Source organism: Syzygium oleosum, unplaced genomic scaffold (genome assembly GCF_021117445.2).
Source record: "Syzygium oleosum isolate NSW1041296 unplaced genomic scaffold, Sole_v2.1 Sole_v2.11, whole genome shotgun sequence".
In the NCBI taxonomy this organism is placed as follows: Eukaryota; Viridiplantae; Streptophyta; class Magnoliopsida; order Myrtales; family Myrtaceae; genus Syzygium; species Syzygium oleosum.
Window position 1 is genome coordinate 8,355,728 of NW_026607495.1, and position 22,528 is coordinate 8,378,255.

The following is a 22,528-nucleotide window of genomic DNA, read 5'->3' on the forward strand; positions in this document are numbered from 1 at the left end:
TCAAGTGCGTAAATGTCACACCATGCTCATATACACTATGGTTTTCTTCTTACATAACCAAGTACATCAATGTCGTGCTACGATTAATTATCCTAAAATTTCTGTCTTCCCCAAAAGAGCGACGGTAAAAATTTTGGTACAACATTTAATGGGACATTTTTTTATAAATGACGTGATAAATAGAGTTAATCATATAACAAATTCTTGGAGCATACTTTTATCGAGGTTTAGTTGGAATCTTTTATATGTATACATATGTTCAAATTTCGATTGCCGTGCGATCAAATTGTGTTAATAAGATTGGATTATAATTAAAGAGAAGATAACGAAAAGAGGGGTGATTTTGTCACGTGAATTTGATTAAGTGAAGATCGTGAATGATGCCACTTTGGCACGCATTATGGAACGATTCATGTCTCCAACGAATTCGTATTTATTCACGTGGGCGATTGTTCATCAGATAAAGAGCCTTGGAGGGGCAGGTGCACCCCCTCCTGACAAGGCATCGGAAGTGACTTATTGGCCTCATTCTACGTGGCGTCTCGTCTATTTGTCTTATTTGTTTTTCTTTTTTTTGTCAAGTTTAGTACCACTCGCTTAAATTTCTTCATTTTCAAATTTTAGTTATTCCATCGACTTGGATTGTCGAAAACAGTAGCGTGACATTTTCTTAATGATGAAATCCATACCTACATGGCTTCTGTGAACAATGTCGCGTCAGTTTTTGCAGCGAACAAGCGATTGGTGTAACTTAAATAAACTTACATGAATGATCAAAAGCTATAGCACTAAATTAAGTGTCGTACGAAAATTTTGAAATTTGTAGTGTGCTTTCTCAATGATGACTAATTAGTTGCCTTCAATGTGAAGCATTTGCATTATGTTACTTGCATGGAAGCTGCGTTGTCTAATTAGCAGTTGTAATTACCAATCTCATACGGTTCAATAAGTAATTAAATTCCTCTAGAAGTGGGGCCCATGTCTACATAAATCATGTTTTCATGGATAAATCAAGATATGGATTTCGATTCCTCATGAATTGTACCACCTAGCTATAATAGTATTGAGATTTTATTCCCATATTTCTATAACCACAAAATTATCAAAATCCCAACTCCACCGCGGATGAGTGTCGATCGCCATCACCATTGCCAGTCATTGGTCACGATGTCTGGTAGCCATGATGATCGCCAGCCACCGCCGTTGTAGGTGAGAAATATTTTCCAAAAATGCGTTCTTCTCATCCAAATAATAGAAAATGAAACTTAATGACTTGTACTCCTTGAAATGAGAATCCCTTTGAGGGGTTTTTGTTTTTTCGGAAGAAGAAAGAGGCCTAAAAATGTAAAATATTCATCATATGAATATTCAATACTTGGTCCAACAACATTTGCTGGGTCTACTGCTTGGGATGTATTCCATGCAGTACAAGATTGCATGTAAAGTCAAGATTGAAATGAATGGCACATTGACCCAAAACCGTACTTTTGTTTTATTAATTTGCCACAGAAAACAAAATTGTGGAAACGTTGATAAAGTCGTTATTTTCAAGATATTCGAATTTTTCGATTCAATTAATGACTGTGTAAAATGTATGTAAAACTCGAATTTTCGGTTCGAATTGGAAGCATTCCAACTAATCGGGTAAAATGTCACTTGCTAATAGGATGATTCAAAGCCAATAAGCATGCGGACCTGCTGGCAAAAGGTATTGAAGGGTGAGATGCAAGTATCACAGATGCAGGATTCGACTCCCGTACTTTGCAAGAAGCAGAGCAAAAGTACATAGAGTGAGGAGAGTTAGATATAGGAAAAACCAAAATATAGGGTGATTGAGAGGATTGTTGCCACCGACACTCAAAATAATTGAGTGGAATCAATGAGCCTATGATTTAACATGCATCAAGAAATCGGCTTTTATTTCTTTAAATGTGATAGCAAAATATCAAATATCCAATATCTTATTTACAAGAACCAATAGCCCCTATACTACATATTCGCAAGATAAATATAAATTGAAGAAAAAGAAAAGAAAAGCCATCTTTCTCTCTCAAGAAATAAAATATTGAAATATATGGTGACTGTTTGGTCACTAAGAGAACTTAGAACCAGCACAAGGTTTAGAGCGGAATTGGCACCAAAAAAGATTTAGGGTGAATTGGCACCAATGAAAAGGTTTAGGGTGAATTGGCATAAATACAAAAGGTTTAGGACTAAATTGGCACCAATGCAAAAGGTTTAGAACTAAATTGGCATCAATGCAAAGATTTAGATATTTTTGACACTTTTCTCCATTGTTTGGGATTGTAGCTCTGATATGACTAAACTCTAAGCCGGACCTTAGGAATCATGATGATCAGGAGTTCGAGTTTCGACGGCGCAACTTTTTAGGGAGACTGCTATAATCAGATGAGATTAATTAATTGTGTCATAATAAGATGATTGGACACTCAATGTTGATATAAAGGAAAAACATAGGGTGTATTCAGTTTACAATGTTTTATGGGTGAATTTCCTTCAAATATTCTGTCTTTATCAAGCAATTGAGGCTACATTTGATAGTCTGGATTTGAGTTCGGATAGGATAACAAAATACCATATCCAGTGTTTGGCGACGTCTTTTGGACTAGATATACTCGGATATACCTAGATAAAATGTCGAGTAAGAAATTCGGGTTAGGGGATGGGATAGATCTGGATTGGATAAAAAAGTAAAAAAAAAACATAACAATTTCCTTCCAACAATGGAGTGATGGAGTCCGGCTTCGCCGATCACTACGCAAGGACCGCCGCCACAACAACCTATCATGTTCCTTAGCAACTTGTTGCTATTTGAAAAAAAAAATGATGTCTTTTTTTTTTCTTTTACATGTGAAAAGATGGCTTTTGGAAAAGATTGGGCAATAATTGCTCAAAATACCCATAAGTTTTGGCACCTTGCGTAATAACTTTCAAATTTCAAAAAGTTATAGACCACGTCCCTGAATTTCAACATCGGTGCTCAATTTCCTCTGAAACTTGAAAAGTTATAGATTGACGTTTGAACTTTTTATTCTTGTTGCAGTTGCTAGTTTTTTCCGTTTACCCTAACATGGACTAATCATTCTTCTTGATGAAAACAGCCTATTCTACATGGTTAATGAAGTTAAGAAAGAAAGAATAATGCATGATAAATAAGAAAGTCTAGTAGAGGTTATTTCAGTCAAGAAAAATGAGTTAGTCCATGTACGAGTAACACTAAACGATAGTGCGAATGGAAAAACTGACGACTATTCAATTGAAATAAAAGTTCAGGAAAATCCATTACTTCTCAAAGTCCGGGGACTATAGCGCAATGGCGCCAAAGTTAAGGAGGGTAACTTGTAACTTTTCAAACTTCAGCCACTATTGCGCAACAATATCAAAGTTTAGGGGGGTTTAAGCAACAACTTGAAAGATTAACAGTATGAAATCAAATCTGTGTACCATGTGAAAATTTCATAAACAATGGATCCAGAACACTTCATTTCTGTAGATAGACAACATCTTCCGTGTTTAGTCTCTTGCAGCATCATTTGCTCCACCATAGGTAATAAAACAATGGATGGAATAAGGAAAAAGCAAGCAAAGAAAATGATAAGATTGACTAAGTGGAGATTATAAAGATGGCACTTTAGCAAATCATGATGTTAAAGGAGGTGGCCAAGTTCATAAGAAGATGCTGTAACCTAATTCAGGCTTTTACTCATATGCTTCACATGGTGAAATTTGGTTTAGTAAATAAAAAGCAAACAGGACTTATGGCAGATGCAGAGGTCCCTCCCTTGATTACATTCATTGTCACTTGTGCGTTTAATTCTCACTATTGTGTTTTGGTCATTGTTCTTGGAAGCTTTTTCTATTTCCCATATTGGTAATTAGAGTTAATTTTTTTTTCTTTACGTTTAGTACCTTTTCAAAGTTAAAAAGGTATGACCAGATAAAAAGTAAAAAAGCTAAGATTTAATGGTATTCATTTAGATATTAGTGAGTATCTTTTGGATATTTCACTTTTATTATAGAGATGATACACATGGAGTAAGTTATTCGTATCGGTTAGTAGATTTCTCTATTTTTTTGAAAATTTTTCCGGTACTATTCATTAGTAATTTCATCATCCAGAGTGTAATTTTTTAAGGTCAGAAGTCTATTTTAAAGAAAAGTTGAAAATTGGTTAGTAACTCTTGGGCATGGTGTAAATATAGAGTTTTGCGAGATTGAGCCATGTGACGTGCTCGCTTGCGAGCTTTACTGTGTAATTTACTTTTGATTGTCACTTCAGCAAAATCCCTAATATTAGGACTAGACGGGCGAAAATGACAGTAGACGAACAACGATGGTAAACGAGGGAGCAGTTGCAAAGGACGAAACGAGCTCAAAGACGGTCCAGAAAATGGCGGTCACGGTGGTTGCCATCGCTGAGGTGGTAGGAGGCATGGCGGCGGAGGGGCGGAGGGCGGCGGTTGAGTCAAATAGAGAATTGAAGTAACTTAGACACGTGTCACATTCCGATGACGATGACAGCAGATGGGTACATAATAGGTGACAGCTTATCTGCATCCAAAGCTAAGAGGTCAAGTCAGTGCACAAAGTGATGGGTTAGCGGGTGCATTTGAATCAAAAGCACTTCTGCTTGGATTAACTGGAGGATTGATTGCACTTTCCATGGACTCTATCGTTTCAAGAACTAAGTTGATTTCCCTTGTTAGTGAAGTTGGTATGACTTCCACAACACCACTGACAACGAGAAATTAAGTTACAATTATAAGACATGACTTGCTCGAACGCAGAATTGTCAATCGAATCATATATTATCATCATTGGGATAGATGCGTTTGTTTTCTATTAAGTTATCATTAGTACAACTCTTGACTATATTAAGTAATCTCGTGTCATTGTCACGTGGTATTGCCTTTAGCTAAAAAAAAACTGTTTGTGGATAGTAATAGGTGTTCATCATTGTATGCTTATGCTCAAAAGTACTATAGTGGGTAAATATAAAAACAAAATGAACTCCTATTGGGCTATTTTGTACAAGATTCCAAGTCTCAATAAGTGCCAACATATAATTTCATCGGGCCAGCCAACTATTTTGGATCAAGGCCCATGTATTTGATTGCCTTCTTTTATTGGAAGATCCATAAATGAATAACCCACGGAAATACCAATAAACATGTTTTATATTTTCATCAATTATCCTCTTGTTCCTATTTACAAGAAATGACATTTTCCTTTCAAAACAGTCAATCCCTAAATCCTAAATTCTCACACCGATCTTACAAAACCAATTGAAAACCAAATATTTAGAGGCACTATGTTTTCTATTTTTTTTTAGATTTTACTTCTGTAGAAATTAGATTTTTCAAGAAGTGAAATTCCAAGAAACCTAATTCTTTTATATGTTGTCGAGAAAATTTACGTAATAATTGTCAAGTAAAATCTAGAAAAATGTTAATGTAAACAACCCTTTTAACAGGGTCACATGTTTATAAACTTTCATTTTTGTTGTGTATATCACCATCAAATTATTTCTTACAATTGTCTTTTATATACATATATATAACGGGATGATCGGGTGCAAAAAAATAAAAAACAAAACAAAATCTCTCTGAAGATTTTACAAAACAAAATCACAATTACATTCCCGAACGTGAAGCTTTAAAAATCAAATTTAATGATAGAAAAACTTTGCATAAAATAAGAACTTTTTTTAGATGCCAATGAAATTTCATTCATTTGGGATTTGACATAAATATATATCATTCAGGGAGTACTCACGAAAAAATATCAAAGATGCCTTGTGTGAATAACCTTTTCATGTCAATGCCTTTAGTGTATTTTATATACTCTTATAACGTCATACATGCTCGTGTAAAAGTGTCCCATCAATAGTAAGGAAAAAATAAAAATTCTTTGACATAGTAAATTAACGGAATTTATATTTTTTTTAGACTAATGAAATTGAAAAATAAAAAGTTCACTAAAAAATGAGCTTCTGAGATAGGACGGACAAACCGCTGGGGGTTACCCCAGTGGTCACCCTTCCCACATGGGAAGGGGGAGGTGGAGAGTTTGAATCCCCATCTTCTCGGAGAGTTGGGGTGGGGACGTTTAGTTTCAGATGTGGGATTCAACTCTCATGCTCTCTAAAGAGGCAGGACAAAAGTTTGAAAGTGAGTTAAGAGTTAGAGTATGACAAGACAAGAGTTAGAGTATGACAAGACAAAAACAAAAAAAAAGAAAGGACGGACAAAGAATAAATGAGTTATAATAGCAATGATGGAGAAAAGACTAATTTTTATTTATTAGATATCAATAAGTTTAAATTCCATGAAAAACCATAGAAAGAAAATGACTAAGTGAAAGGAAAATGTGCAAATATGAAAACCATTAAGGTCAATCTTGTCTATCTAGTAGAAAACGAGTGGGCTTAGTCATATAGGGAGCGGAAATAGCCCCATCCAATCCGAGTCACTAGATACCCAATGTGTCGATTTGTAACTTTTTTTAGGGTTAATATTACGAAAAAAACCCTAAACTAGTATGCTTGCGACAAATTTACCCCTACACCGGTGATAATTTTACTCTCCGTTAGTTTCCGTTAAATTTTACCGTCAAATTTATGAGTTGGATAACACGTGGCAGTTGAAGGGTATAGCAGTTTGGGGTTTTACCTCTGTTTATCGCAGGTGTACCAGTTTGTGATTTTTCGTTGTATTAATCCAATTTAACGGATGGTAAATTTGTTACAAATGTACCAGTTTGGGGTTTTTTGTGATCGAAAAATTAATTTATGGTAAATTTATCTCAAGCGTACCAATTTGGGATTTTTGGTTGTCAAAAAATTAGTTTTTGGTAAATTTATTACAAATGTACTAGTTTAGGGTTTTTCGTAATATTAAAACTCTTTTTTTAATAAGATTTTTATAAACTCCCCAAACAAACAAAAGAATTGCTCCCTGTGATTTACATTATTTTTATTTTTTGGGGTAAGTAAAGTTATGAATCTACCCTTTTTTTTTCTTCCCCCGGCTTATCGAAATATCCATCAATGCAAATCGATTCAATTCGGCCCCACGCGTTTCTGCGTCAAGATGAATGAACCGCGTCTGCTGCGCTCCTTCGTCCTGGGAGGTAGTAAATGACATGCAGATATGTCCTTTGTCTGTATAATCATCTGCAGCTGGGTACCACAGCCGTAGACTGACCCCTTTGAATATAGATCTTCACGAAATGGATCGGCCCGTCACCACGGCTCCGCCGGAGTGGCCGGCACGGGGCGTGCCCCCTCTCGGCATGAGCCGACTCGGAGTTCGGTTTCCGGACGTGGGGCTCGAATCGCTGTCCCCTTCAAAAATCGGTCTCCTACTCTTTTTACTTTTTTTTGTTCAGAAGAGTTCTTGTGCCTTTTGAAGTGGGATATTCGTCTCGAAACGTATTGGTAATGGATTTTGCTGATGTGAGCCGAATGCCTTAAAAAGACGTCGACCTGGATCTTTTCCGGGCCAAATCTACCCGGGATTTTCTATTTTGGGGTGTAGGACCTAAAATTAATGTCTCAATCACCCTGCATGACACGGCTCGCTACCACCCCGTGGGTGGTCATGACCCTTGCGGTCTCAAGTGACAGCAGCCATCCTCTCTCTCTCTCTCTCCACACGGGTTTCAGATTTTATAGCGTGCCGCCACCATGAGGTGGTCATGAGCCTAGGCGGAGGTTGCAGCCCCGAGGCAAGTCGCTCGCTCACTCGCGCGCTCTCTCTCTCTCTCTGACTCTCTCTAAAAGTATAAAGGGGCCATTTTGAAAAGAATAATACGGGGGTACTCTTGAATTTCGAACAAGAATACTGCGACCATCAATAGTATCATTCCTTCAATCAAGTGAAGATCGAGCAAATTATTCAGCGGGGAGAGGACTCTTCTAGTTCGGTTTAAAGACGGTCGATGCCTTATCATCGGCTAAATTCCGGAGGAGACAGGTTGACTGGTAAAGTATTTTGGTCGGATCCGGTAGATTCTATATATAAATCAATGCATGTGGATCGCATAATTTGTGTAGTTCAACGAATGATAGCCGAACCACAAAGGTTCAACCACTCCATGTTATAATAATAATAATAATATTAATATTAATATTAATAACAATACTAATCGTGATGGGTTTGATCGTGCAAAGTTATCGTGATGGTTATGTAACTGCAAATTCTGAAAAAGTTCCACCAAAACTGAAAAATAATAACAACAACAACAATAATAATAAAGGAAGAAAGAAGCATGCCACCCCGTGAAAAAGGGTCTAAAACTTTTTGACCACACGTACATCGAAAACGCCGTAGACAACGCAAAAGGCACTTTGAACGTCTTGAATCATTATCATACACATGTTACTTTTTTCGTACGATGATTCACAATTTATGGACAAAGTTACCCCATTATCCACCCAATATTATGCCCTTTTTTCACCATTTACCGTCCAGGAGCGCACAACCGAAAAGCAAAGCCGTAATAATATATGGAGATCTCGGTGTGTACTAACGGCCACCGATTTTAGTTTGAAGAAGTCATAAATTTACTTTTTGAACAGGTAACTCTTATCCATATTCTGGCGATTTATCTTGTTTATATAGAGTTTATTTTGTTTTGAAGTTGTCTAGAATTTGTCTTGTTTGTAGTTGAATGGCATGATTTTTCTCTTGTAAAAATGAATGAAATGTTATTTTGAAAAAAAAAAAAGAAGAAGTAATCTAGTCATGCATTTTGATGGGTCCCGTTAAATCCACTCAAGAAAGATATCCATCAAAGCTCCCATCAGAACCCCAAAGTCCCACCCCCGCCACCCCTGGCTATCCTACTTTTTGCTCCACTACATATCTTTTTCCTTGATTTTCAACCACAAAAAAAGGAAAAAAAATTGCCTAAATTTTCTTCAATAGTATACATAGTGCATCAAGAACCAAAGTCTCCTCACGAATTTTTTTTAAAAAATAAATCAATAAATATAATGAAGAAAACCCATATGTTAATATGCTAGCACACCATTTATTTGATAATGGCCATATTTTGCTAAACCTTCAAAGACCAGAGTAGTAGAACTATAGAGTAAACTGATCTCGGCCAAAAGCAGCTTACATAATGAAACAGCATCAAAACGATCGCTTACACAATACATATTGTAGCATTCTGAGAGTAGTCCTAGGAAACCCCTCTCTTACACATGCCTTACCTCACTCATTTTCAGCAATAAGCGATACACTTCTTCTTGCAATCCATCGTGCAGCCGCCGCCGCCGCCCCCGGCGCCATAACCCTTCCCGGAGCGGCTGTAGGAGGTGAAGCACTTGGCCGGGCACGTCAGCTTCTTCTGGTAGCACGGGCCCTTGTCCTTGCACACCACGGTGGGCCTAATCACGCCTCCCTTGGAGTAACCCCCGCCGGGACCCCCGTACCCAGCCCCGTACCCGCCGCCGATCCCGCTGCCCCACCCGTTCCCGAGCCCGGGTATGTCCCCGAACCCGCCGCTGCCGCCCCCCGGGCCAAAGAACCCGCCGGGCCCGTCATCGTCCGCGTGCCCCTTCCCCTTGGCTGACTTGCGGTCGGATCCGGACGAGCCGGGCCGGCCCGAGGCGAGGGAGGCGGTCGAGATGAGCAGCAAGAGGATGGCCAGGAGGGAGAGGGCGGTGGTGGTGGTGGTGGTGATGGTGGTGGTGGCTTTGTTCTTCATCGTGGTGATGGTGGTGGTGGAATTTGACGAGATGGAAGCTGTGATTGCATTGGGGGAATATTTAAGTGGGGGGCAAACGGTGGAAGTGGAGGAAGAAAAGGGTAAAGAGCCATTAATGGTGGCTGGGGACAGTTGAGGTATTGACAAAGGGGTAGGCCGAGCACACGTACTAAGTTCATTTACTTACATTAGTACATGCACAAGCCTTGTGCACCGTGCAATTAATTATACAGTTAATGAAATGTAGATATTTGTCGTACTTAATGTTCTTATCCGGTGAGTTGCTTTATAGGGGAAAAGTATTTTATGAACTTAGGGTTTTGGTTTACGACTAAAGTTGTGAAAAGATGCGATTCGCGATGTGATTAGATAGAGCTCGTGATCATTTGTATGTGTAAGATCCTTGTTAAAATGTATAAATATATGAATAAGTGCACTGGAAGTCTTAAAACTTATCACGAAAGTGCTATTGAGTCATAAATCTATCAAAAAGTGCAATCAAATCTTAAAACTTGTCGTGAAAGTGCAATCGAGTCCTAAAACTTTTAAAAAGTGCAATTCAGTCCTAAAACTTTCAAAAAGTACAATCAAATCCTAAAACTTGTCAAATTGGTCGAATCAAGTCCTTCCATTGATTGCACTTTTTGAAAGTTTTAGGACTCAATTGCACTTTCGTAACAAACTTTAGGACTTGATTGTACTTTTGTAACAAATTTAGGACTTTCAATATACTTATCCCATAAATATATGTATTAGTAGGAAGTATGCAAGTACATTTCTCACTCCTAGAACATAGTAATACAATGAAAATTATAGCAGATTATGATAATGAAATAAGTCCTATTTACACGTTTTTTTTTAAAGAAAAGTTATTAAAATCGTACACCTTGTGTATAGGAAGCAAGCGATCATAAACCTTTCATTTATAGTAATAAAGTCTTAAATCCTTTTTCGAAAGAGTGCAATCAAGTCATCTCACGAAAAATTATTTACCTAATGGTAAGAAATAATCTTCATTGTAGACCTAATGCGAATTGAAAGGACTCATATGCTTCCATTTTATTTTTTTTGAAAAAAAAGGTTTTGAGATTTGAATGCACCAACCGGACAAGACTAGATCGCATCCCTCGTACAAAATTAGGCCTTTTGGTGCAACTTTCCTTTTTTGTTTCACTTATGACTCTTCACCAGAAAGGAGGAATGAAAGGGAAAAAAAAAAGAGATATGTGCTCTTTACTAAAGATAGAAAAATCCCCTTTCTGATGGATCAACTCGTACATGTACGTGTCTGACCAACAAACAAATCCGTATATGTACATGTCATAGTCGCGTCATGTCAAATTTTGGCCTACTGTAAACACGACACATTTATTCGTGGCGTACTCTCGAAACCCTAACACAACACAGTATATTAAATGGATTACATGACACAATACGTTTAACATGTTGAGACATAATCTCGTACATACGCATCTAACAATTTGACTAAAAATATCTCGATTAGGCATAGCTCAATAGTTGAATTACACACATTTGCTGCCCCTACTTTCTTTTTTCGATTTCGATTTTTCCGGAAGCAAAGTAATCCTTAGTAATTTTTCTCCGTTCAAGACATGTTTCCTCATCATAATGTTGGAAAGTGCATGAAAGGATATGAACAGGAAGAGAACAATTTTCAAATCCTCGTAAGTTTATTACCAATTCTTGAATTTGTAAGGATTGTCACATTGTAACGATGTTGATAATAAGGGCATAGGAGGGTACTCCTTAGCAGTTATATATTGTACAGTGAAAAATCATTATCGATATCTAAAGGTGTGGTTAACTTTAAGTTAATCATGGCTTATGAGCCCATACCCTACAGCTTAGACAAGAAAAATACATAGATGTTCATATAAATTATTATGACTTCGATTATTGTATTAGGATGCGCTTGTTTCACGGAAAATAAATGATTTGAAAAGCATTTTTCTAAAAGTATCCACTTATATTGCTTAAAATAAATTAGCCAATGAAAGATGTTTCTATTATCGACAATAATTTATATGTCTAAACATTTTTCACAAACGATGAAAATATTTTCCGTCCATTCATTTTTGTTAGTAATACAAACGATCATTTTTTGGAAAATGCCACAAATAGCCCCAGACTATGTTCGCAGTAACACAATTACCCTAATTTTTTTTCTATATGCTCACTGTGACACAACTACCCTAAACTTTTTCTTGTGACATAAAAAACCCCAAACTTGTACCTATGTGACACATTTACCTTCCATCAAGATTTTGTTAAATGATTTTTCAGTCAAAATAATGTTTTTTTTATTTCACTTGACATCATTTGCTTTTCAGCGTCAATATAGGCAGATTTTTTAACTGAACTTTGATAAAGGATAAATGTGTCACACATATATAATTTTGATAGTTTAGTATCATAGAAAAAAGTTTATGGCAAATGTATTGCAGTGGGCATATTTGAAATTTTTGGTAACTTTTATCCAAAATATTTTCTAAATTATTTATTTTTCGTGAAACAGCACCGTCAGGGATCAATAGTCTTCGTGGGGAAAGCGAAGTGGGTCTCTTCAATTTGACATTTTGGGGGCATTAAAGGCTTTAATTTGACTTTAGAGATGGTAGTTGAGAGGTGGGGTTGGACGGCCCGGACGATTAATGAAGGCCCTATGCCACATTTGTCTGAAACAATAGTTGCATCAAATTAATTTTTTTTACATGTTTCCATCACCCGGCAAGTGCTTATCATCAAGAAGTTACGGTCGTGCATTTAAGGTTTTCCCCTTTTGTTAGAGCATATGACAATTTGGACAAATCATAAAGTGCTTCGAACGGAAGTACAGTCATGTCGTCTCATCTTGGGTTGTACATTCATGTGCACCTTGCTTCGATTCGTGAACATTGAGAAAGTTCGCGCTAAGGTTGCGCGCGTCGAGAGTGTTTGGCGAAAGAAATCTGGCATTGAGGACGTGATCTAACGCAGAACAAATGATATGTCTTAATTTGCTCACAAGTCATCGGCACTGGCTCCATCTTAGCAATCTCTCGAAATGCTCCCGACGGTTTATTCCGAAAGCATCTAATGATTTCCCAACCTCATTCAGATTTGCCTTGAAAGTATAGTATTCAAATCTAAAGAGTATATTAAAAACATTGTGGAAATTTCATATTGTAGACCAAGAAAATGTCAAAATCCGCTCGTCGCTGCATTAAGTAAGAAGTGAAAATTGATGCACACATTTTCCTTATTTCAAGTGTAGATATTTCTTTGACCGTAAATTGTCTTTTCCATCGACCATATATTTCCTGTGAACCAAAAACATGAAAGTCGAAAAACCATCTCCTGAAAATCTTTTACACCGAAAGAAACACACATGTAAGTGGTTTGTAAGTCAGCAATTTCGAATCCTTGGTTTTGTGCCGTGCCGGTTTACGCCAGTTTTACACCAGTAAAGCCTGCTTGGGGGAACAATTCTCGCACTTTTAATAACAACTTCAGACTCAATGTATGGTTCAACACTATGAGACTAGTAAAAACAACAAAGCTCTACATTACACTGATTACAACAATGGAATTTCAGTAATGATCTCTCGAGTTGAGCGAAAATGCGTAATCTTGCTTTCAACAAAACATCACTAACCACAAAGGGTAACCACACAAACGAGTATGAACACGAGTGAAACCAACCGACTCATCGTGCTTTCGGATTCTGCCTTACAATGCCGCTCTCATAGCGCCTCTCGCAGCATCGCGCTTCATCTCATTGGCTTTACCGCTTCCCCGGAAGTACATGTACACTTGCTGCAACCGAAGGTGTCAACAAAAAATTTGAGTAACTTTGATGAAAGCTTTAAATGAAGGCAACAGATGCATTTGATAGGTTTTCTGGCACAAAGAAAGGAGAAAGAAAGGACCTGAATAACCCAGATGCTAAGCACAGTCTCCAAACAGAATAGCCCGAAGCCAATGAAATAGAAGATCTGCAAAAGGATGAAAGTGCATTAGTCCGGAATGACTTCGTTGGTAGCTTAATTATCATTAATCTTGGCAAAAAGGTAGACAAACATTCACTGTGCCCCGAGACAAATGCGTAGACGAAATAAATGGGAGATTTTACCGCAACTATGGCAGCTTTGTTTGTAAGATCAATTGCTGCCAATATGCCCCTGTTTAGAAAATGCAAGAAGGTCAGAAATTCGCCGGAAAGGATATTATTGTGCACTTACTAGTTGTACCCCATAAACTAATTATGATGAATGCTTATTAAAGCATAAGCAAATTAGTAATTTAGCAGAAAATCTTGCATAAAGGAGGGAAATAAGCTAATAAACAGGTTATAAAAGCGAGGGGACTCTATTCCCAGACCGACCAACACTTGAAAGAATGTTCAGATTTAGGGAAGATATCTAAAAATGCAAAAGGAATGGAAAGCTACGAGGTGCCATATTTTCCTGTGACCCAAGACCTTAATAGCGTCCGCAATTTACCAAGTGAAAACTAAAATCGTCACAATGAAGTTGGAACATGAATCATAGATCATAGTGGCTGGCTTACGCGAGAGATTTTCCTTTGAATATTATTGGGGGAGCAACTGCAGCAACAATGCAAAAGCCTATATGGAGCTGCAGGTACAAGGACAAAAAATTGATCAGAGCAAGAGAAAATTGTTGAAATGACAAACTATGTTGCAAGTCTGGCTAACTTACCAAGTAGAACAGGAAGAACCAGCCAAACCTTATAGCACTATCAGTCCTGCAAAGAATTATGCAAATAACATGTCACATAAAAGAACATGAAAAGTCAAACGAACTTCATATTAGTGTTCCTAACACAATGACGGAACCAACTGGTTCGATGATCAGCAATTGGCCAACTGACTTTTTAACAATGTAAGACCAATAGACACGGGATTGACTATCAGCAAAAAATAGTCAAAGCTGGCATACTATCCTCTGAGATCATTGCAAAGCAAGGGAGACATAACGTAACTTAGTAGATTTGGACGAAAGCGAGGCATAAAAAAAACCCATCTAGGAGCAGCAGAACGACATACCTAAATGCACGGTAAAGTGGGCGATACCACAGAAAGTAACCACCTGGAACTCCCGAGATGAAGTAGATGATTGCAAGGAACCAGATTTTAACACCTAAGAAAAGAGCCAAGAACTCGGATAAGGGGAAATCTCACAAATTGATTGCCCCAGCATGTGCATGAAGTAAACTAATCTTCACTGCACACTAACCTTCCCCCTTAATCCATGCTGTGGTCACGGCTATTATGTTCCAAAACAGACATAGCACCAATCCTGCATAGTATAAATTTGAATTATTTTGGAGCATGTACTGGAGCATACTTATTGTGTTTAATTAAACTATCAGTAAAGATAACCAAAAGAATCACTCGAGCTGTTTTCAAGCATACGCAACAACTTAATATCTTAAATAAGCAAGAGACAATCAGGCAATGCAGAAATGGTCTCGTTAACCCTATAAGTTTGGGTTAGCGGTTAAGGAACAGACATCTGAGCGTGGATCATAAAATCGAACAAGTATGATTCCCATGCCATCAAGTGCAAAAACTACCATATTGATCCATATGATTAATTGGATATTTCACAAGCTTGAGATTTACCTAGAAGTCAAATTTCAAACCCTAGAAAAAGAACCAAGTAAAATGTAAAATGTAAAGCCTTCGGCTTGGAGATATTTACTGTTAATATTATCATTGACAACTCCTTGTGAATTACGAAACAAAAGTCAAATCGCCAAAAGCAACTAAAGCCAAAAATTTCAACCATAATGAAAAGCCTCAGCTACGCCTCACAGCCAGTTAAAATGGTACAGATGGCAGCTCATAACACAACATGCAAAACTTAATTAATTTAGGTTTTGACAATGACATCCCACATCCACAAGGATACTGTATTCACTGTTAACCTCTTCTTATGTCAGACTTGCTGAGAAAAAACTAGTGTGTACAGTGCACACACAAAAACCCCCTCCCCTCCCGCCCGCCCCCCTCCTCTTTCAGATCCACTGAGCCCACAAAAAAGTTGTTCAACTTTTTGGTTACCCTAGCTTTGGCAATACTTCATCCACACTCTTCCCAATCCTAATCATGCACCACAAGATGGCAGGAAAATTGACACACTACAGCGAAAAACAAACTTCCGTTGACTCCGGCTGGCAATCGAACAGATGATATACAAGATCCAATTATAATACTCAGCAAACCAAAAGGACACAATATCTTATATATGATTTTGGGCAAGTTCACCCCAGAATAATCTTTCAAAAACTTAGTATTTCAGAGTCCAAAAGTGCAGCACAAGCCTACTAGCAGTCAAATGCCATGGGAAATATCTTGTCACCTCAAGAGGAGAATCAATCAACTTTTACATACCTAGATATGTTGTGAATGCAACATATTGTAGCCTCTGAAGATGAATTGGAATTTCATTTGCAATGTCGTGGTGGATAATGGGGAGAAATGGGGGCCAATTTTTCTCCTCAAGAACAATACCAGCTGCAAAAAGATTGCAATTCACATAACCATGTCAGACGAAGAAAATAGCCCAAATGACATTACTCATTGCTTAGAGCAAATGAAGTGAGCAACATCTTGAATATCGTACAGAATATGCCAATGTATTGATCTGAACGTGATAAGATATCCCTTGATAACCCACAGGCCATCAGATGGAGAATCAACTAACAATTTTCCGAAGGAAATAGTAACACACGTCTGAAGTTACAGGGAGAACTAAATATATAAATTCCCCGACAATATAGGACCAGTGTTCCATAACTCAATTACCTCGAGCTGCAGCTTCTTCTCTCCGTCGAACTTCCTGCAAGCACCAGAAGCAGAAGAAACACCACATCAACAGGGACACTACACCAATGAGTACAGCGCCTGTTATGTATAACCTAAGAGTCTAAGATTTCCAAACCCATGTTACATACTATTCTTCTGTTTTAGGGTAATTTTGTAATGATGCTATTCACCATTACCACTCACTTGTGGATGCTCATTACATAAGTCAAGTTAAACCTAGTAGAGAATTAGAATCATCACGTGTCTTCTGCCAGAGAGAAAACGAGTCACCATAATTGTTATAGCAGAGAATTCATGAAATAAATTTCACTAAAACCGACGGGCACCGCTTTATCGCAAGTTAGCAGTGAATCCTCCCATTTGTCTTTCATTGTTTTATCTTCCAAGAATTTCCTATATCTTCCGTAGAGGGCAATCCAAAGAAAGACGTGTACATGCTGATAACAAGAAGTGCAATAACCTTTTCCCTTCTCTTCAGTTCAGCCTCCTTAGCTTGGAGCTCCTTCTCCTTCCTTTTCAAGTCCTATATTGAGGATTAATGACCGATAAGATGACCAGACAATAACTTCCAAATAAAGAAAGACCAAATAAAAATGCACATCTAAATTCTATGACCAACCTGATGACCTGATCCTGCTGTGTCAAGAGGAATATCAATTGTTGCACCACGATCATAAAAGTCTGCAGGTTCTGGGGGAAGTGGCGAAAGCCTTGAGTTCGAAGCTGGTGGTACACCCCCAGTACTCTGGCAAAAGCCATATAATGTGAGGAACAGAAAAAAGAAAAGGATAAGCATGCAACTAGAGCAAGAAATTGCACCCTAGTGCCGTGATACAAACCCCGAGAGAGTAAATAAAATCCAGTGGTTGCTTAATGGGTGATGATGTGCTCGATGCATGACGGAACAAATGCCGGTAAAATCACCAGAAATTGATGAGATAATCCCAGCAAGTGGAATCCCAAACTCCATGAACAATGACCAGATTTTATATTCAAAAATCGAATAAATAAAATAACTAGCTGAAGCTATTATCACCCACCAAACGTAAGTATCCACTTGGAAAAGATCATCTCGTAAAATTGAATGAAAAAAATCCCGAACTATCCAATCGAGCTTCAAACCGCAGAGAGCATAATACAGTAAAGACGAAAAGTTCACTTGAATTTTAGCATTTACCGAGGTGTAAAATGCACCCCCACCGTAAAATTGAACGGAAAAAATCGCAAAATATCCAATTGAGCTACAAATTGCAGAGGGCATAATACAGTAAAGACGAAAAGTTCACTTGAATTTTAGCATTTACCGAGGTATAAAACGCGACCCTACCTTAAAATTGAACGGAAAAAATCCCAAACTATACAATCGAGCTACAAATCGCAGAGGGCATAATACAGTAAAGATGAAAAGTTCACTTGAATTTTAGCATTTACCGAGGTGTAAAACGCACCCCCACCATAGTTTGAGGAAGGTTTGCTCCTGACAGCTGGGTCCTGATAGTCAAAGTCAAATAAGAACAATCTGACCCAACAAATAGCACAAGCAAACGAAAAAGCGAAAGAATTCATATGCAGATCTAATCAATCAACTAATCACAACAACAATTCAAGCACGATTCCACTCAAACATCCAGAGCAACTACACATCCCCGCAATTCAACCCAAAAAAGCTCGGTCCTTCGCCAGGAAACTTAGATCAAGACACTCAGTTATCATTCACCCGTCCTCTCCTGATCACCCAGTGCCCATATCGGTCCTAAACTACCGAATCAACCAAACGAAAGACGCTCAAAGTCCGAAATTAGCAACTGGGTCGCGCTTGAATTGCGGGTAAAACCCGCGGGGGAGGAGCTTACAGAGAAAGGGTTGACTTCCTCTTCGTCGAAGGGGTTCTTGTCGTACCGGCCGGCCATCGCCCAAGATGCTTCGTCTCAGCTCTGCAACCACGGACACACACACACACGGAGAGAGACAGAGAGAGAGACAGAGGAGTAAGAAACACCCTCCGATGGAATCGAAGGACGAAACAGGGGAAGCGAGAGAGAGAGAGAGAGAATTGCTTACCGAAGACGGAATTCAAAACGCGCCCCCAACTGTGGAAAAGCTCGAGCCTTTCCTCGAAAGTTAAGCGCTTCTAGAGAGAGGAAAGGAGGGGTGTTGAATTTCTAGAGAGAGAGGACTTGTCTTCGGTCCCCCCGCGGACGAATACGTACGCCTTGAAATGTTAGAGAGAGAAGAGAGAGAGAGGGAGGGGTAGACAGCTTCGTTTTCTCCTTTCCCTGATGATAGCTTCGTGTCGTTTTATGTGTGAAAAAAAAACACAGATTGTGTCCTAATTCATTTCTTCCTTTCTCCTGTTCCTGCTTATTTCTTTTTATAGAAATAAAAATTCCTTGGTCATGTAATAAAAACTTGAGAAATTAGAATTTGTCACTTTACTTTGTTAATCAAACTCCATGCATCATCAACTTGCGTTTGGACAGTATTGATCCAAACACGATTACATTAAAAAAAAGTACAATATGTGCGGTTCATGTCGATGCATTGTGTTCGCCGAAGAAATTAAAAAAATTACGTGGCAGAAAATTTTAAAAAGCGAACTAGGAAAATGTATTTCGCAAGTCATGTTGATGATCACCTAGTCTCTCTTCTTTTTTTTTATTTATTGCATAATCTGAATTTAGCAAACCCTTTTAGGTTTGGTAGACCGGATATAATCTACTATCCGGCGTTTGGGAGACTTGAATTCCGGATATAATTCAGACAAAAAATCTCACAATAGAATATATCCGGATAGGATAAGGGTCGTAAACAATTGGAAAGAAAAAGCTAGCAAGGAGATGATGGAGGAGGTAAAGGAACTTTTTGCTGAAAATCGCGGAGATCCATCCATGGAGGAGAAAAAGAGCGCGAGCACATCAAGGGACGATCCTATCCATGGCAGTCTTATCATATCGTCAAGCTCTACAATCGAAGACCAGCCCGCGAGCTCTACCATGGTTCGATGTTCGAGCATCGCCTAGCCATCGTCCCACATCTCTCTCTCTCTCCACCTGTCGAATTGACATGGGCTGACGCTCTAGACCTCGAATCCAAGGTTGCCGGCCTCAGGGACCCTAAAATCGGGGTTGCTTGTTGCGCCCGATGTCGGCCAACATAGCTTTTATATATGTAATTCCATGAACCCAAATTTTATTTTTCCATGTCAAGGAATTTTTTTTTTTTTTGAAAATTGGGTCGTCCATACTAATCTCGAGATTGGAACGTTGGAGCTCCTAAAAAGACCTCCTGAATTGTGTTCCATCGAACCTCACCTAACACCATTAGATTAGGGCTAATCCATAGGCAAATATCCTATACGACATTATCTCTTTAGTAGCTACTCTTATAGAGTGGTTGATTAGTGTTCTCCTTTTTTATTTTTTTTATCTATACTATTTATTTATTTTTAGCCTTTGTGATGTATCTTCTCTTGGAGCTGTTCCGTACGGGGCCCCACTTTCTAGATGCAAATGTGAAAATACATTATTTTTCCCAAATGAAAATCCTCGTGATAATTGAAATAAAAATTTTGCGGGGAACAGGACGACGCGCTCCACTTTTGACCTCTCCTTCGGAAAGTTCAACATTTCATGTATAATCATTTGAAAATCAATTGTGGATGTTGACTTCCGGCCCTTTCGATGTTTGATTTGTTGGTCCTTTCTATAGTCTGCCTGCCTGCCTGGCCAAGCCCTTTCATTCCTTCCTATGCTTCTTCTTTCGTTTTAACTTTTCCGGCACGCCGCTGGTGCCGTTTATCACGATGTCGGGTCATCCGAACCTTTTAGCTCGACAACGAAATTCCCTATAAATGCGCCAAAATCGTTCTGTCTGCGAACATGAAATAAGGGTTTCGCTCGAGAGAGAGGTGGCCTCTGCCCTGAATCTATTATGAAAGGGAGACCCTTTTGATTCGAACACGGAATTTGCCATGTCCGGATCGATTGCTTTGTCCACTTAGCCAGTTTCATGGACGTTGACTTATATACCCGTTACTCAGGTCAGCTTTCGTAAATGATAATATCAATTAAAGGCGAGTCATTCGTATCGAAATCGGAGGATTCATAAAGAATTACTTCCGACTCAATTTTTTAAGAGATACGATCACATCGGTGGTGCAAATACCTAGACGTTTCATCAACTTGGCGAATCCTTTGGCGGCTCACTCCCTAAACCCCTAAACATACGTGGTTAATTTACTATATGCATATTTTTTTCTTGCATTGTAGTAGTTGTCCTAGGGACATCGTTGACATTCTTGGGACACCATAAGGAAAACCCAACTAACTGTAATTTGTTTTTTCAAGAATCTAAAGAAAAAAATTATTGTTATTGTCAACAAATCAAGAAGGTGGTCTAAACAATGCGAGGTCAGCATATGACAACAGACAGCAGACAGCTAAGTTTGAGCTCCGTACGTTTGTCCGCATAGAAATCAAAAGGCAACAGCAGACCCATTTCAAATCCATAGAACCCTTGTGTCCAAAAGGAATGTTTCTCCATTCCCTTTTTTTCAAATTTGAATTAGCTGTAACAATTTGAATGGGCACCAAGAATTGTCTCGGCTTGTGCTAATTTAAAGTAGGGGTGAGCAAGATGGACTACCCAAATCGGGACCAGATCGGACTAGACCGAACCGACCGATTTGGTCCAGTTCTCGGGAATATCAGTCCGGTTCCCAGTTCCTAAAAGTGGAACTGGATTTCGGGCGGTCTAGTTCCCGATTCTAGGGTGGGAACCGGACCGGACCGATAAATATATATTTTTCAATTTTTTTCATATATATAATATTGATCCCATTGGAACCAATTGTTCAATTTTTTCATATATTATATATATTTTTTCAATTTTTTCCATGGCCTTATGGGATCAAATCAGAACTATAAAGAAAAGAACGGAACAATCGGTTCCCGGTTCACAAATAATATTTAATATTGGTCACATTGGAACCGGACCGACCGATGATCCGGTCCGGTCCACAGTCCCAAGACTAGCCGGTCCGGTCCCCGGTCCTAGAAAATGGAAACCGGTCCTCCCAATCCGGTTCCCGATTCTTGGGTTGGACCGGACCGGACCGGGAACCGCTCACCCCTAATTTGGAGAGATGTTGGTCAAGCTCAAAGGCAAAAAAATTGTGTTTAATAGTCCACCATACATCTTTAAATTTGATTTTATTCATAAAGATAATATCACGAATAATCTCTAAATTTTTGCTCGGGATTTCAACACAGTCTCCCAAACTTCCCCTAAACTTCCTTTCGATTTAACTTAATCGCCGAACTTTTTGAATTAGGTTCAATCTCATTTTTCCGTTAAGTGGGCTAACGAAATCGCTGAACTTTTTGAATTAGGTTCAATATCATCCTTCCGTTAAGTAGACTAACGAAAAAGTTGTTGAAATTGTTGAAGGGTATATCGTGTCACATTTGTTTGTCCATCGTGGTCGTTGTGTAGCCAAGCTCCACCACCTTGCCGCCGCACCACGGGCCGTCGCTTGGCTAGAACGACACCTCCTACCGAGGTTGAGCACAAAGAAAGAGAGAAGACAAGAGAGAGCTGGTCTGAGATTAAGCACAAGTGGTGATTGCGGCAATGCGCAACAAGCTGGCATGGCGCTTCACTTACGAAATGATTACATTATGATTACATTGAGCGAAATTCAAAGAGTTTCCGAGAAAAACCGAATAAAAATTTCAGAAACTACCATGACACTACCACGATTACACCCGTCCTCGAGGAATGTCCAAGAAGAGCTTGTGCTGAACCCGCCCATTTGATGAGCAGGACTAGTTTTCACCCACAAAACTGGAATTTTTTCAGATTCAGCCATTCATAAGTTAATCGCCGACGGCAAGGTTTAACGGGCTCGGATGCTCGGGCACTCTTGACTTTACAAGA

General features: G+C 38.7%; 2 protein-coding genes across 3 annotated transcripts; both read right to left on the minus strand.

Moving 5' to 3' along the window:
* Window positions 1–9,102: 9,102 nt before the first annotated feature.
* On the minus strand, window positions 9,103–9,774 carry LOC115686668 (glycine-rich cell wall structural protein 2-like). Its single transcript, XM_030612034.2, has one exon. The coding sequence runs from the start codon at window positions 9,736–9,738 to the stop codon at window positions 9,253–9,255; it is 486 nt and encodes a 161-aa protein (XP_030467894.2). The 5' UTR covers window positions 9,739–9,774; the 3' UTR covers window positions 9,103–9,252.
* Window positions 9,775–13,285: 3,511 nt separating this feature from the next.
* Window positions 13,286–18,813, minus strand: LOC115686731 (secretory carrier-associated membrane protein 3). 2 transcript variants are annotated; one of them, XM_030612118.2, is made up of 14 exons: window positions 18,653–18,813; window positions 18,445–18,525; window positions 18,023–18,082; window positions 17,211–17,336; window positions 17,052–17,114; window positions 16,571–16,604; window positions 16,157–16,279; window positions 14,997–15,059; window positions 14,807–14,900; window positions 14,460–14,505; window positions 14,308–14,375; window positions 13,871–13,919; window positions 13,668–13,733; window positions 13,286–13,554 (listed from the first exon to the last, which is right to left on the minus strand). In XM_030612118.2, exons 2-14 carry the CDS (start codon window positions 18,499–18,501, stop codon window positions 13,468–13,470), a joined length of 936 nt encoding a protein of 311 aa, XP_030467978.1. In that variant the 5' UTR covers window positions 18,502–18,525; window positions 18,653–18,813; the 3' UTR covers window positions 13,286–13,467. The 2 variants fall into 2 exon arrangements, with proteins under 2 accessions (XP_030467978.1, XP_030467977.1); XM_030612117.2 differs by having other exon boundaries at window positions 18,445–18,531; window positions 18,653–18,790.
* Window positions 18,814–22,528: the final 3,715 nt, after the last annotated feature.

Bases quoted from the DNA above. Each gene is read 5' to 3' on its own strand.
- LOC115686731 (XM_030612118.2), bottom strand. From the start codon at position 18,501: ATGGCCGGCCGGTACGACAAGAACCCCTTCGACGAAGAGGAAGTCAAC. The intron at 18,083-18,444 runs GTAAGCTCCTCC...TTTGACTATCAG, and splicing joins AGGAAGTCAACCCTTTCTCT to GACCCAGCTGTCAGGAGCAA. The intron at 15,060-16,156 runs GTATGTAAAAGT...TATACTATGCAG, and splicing joins TGCATTCACAACATATCTAG to GATTGGTGCTATGTCTGTTT.
- LOC115686668 (XM_030612034.2), bottom strand. From the start codon at position 9,738: ATGAAGAACAAAGCCACCACCACCATCACCACCACCACCACCACCGCC.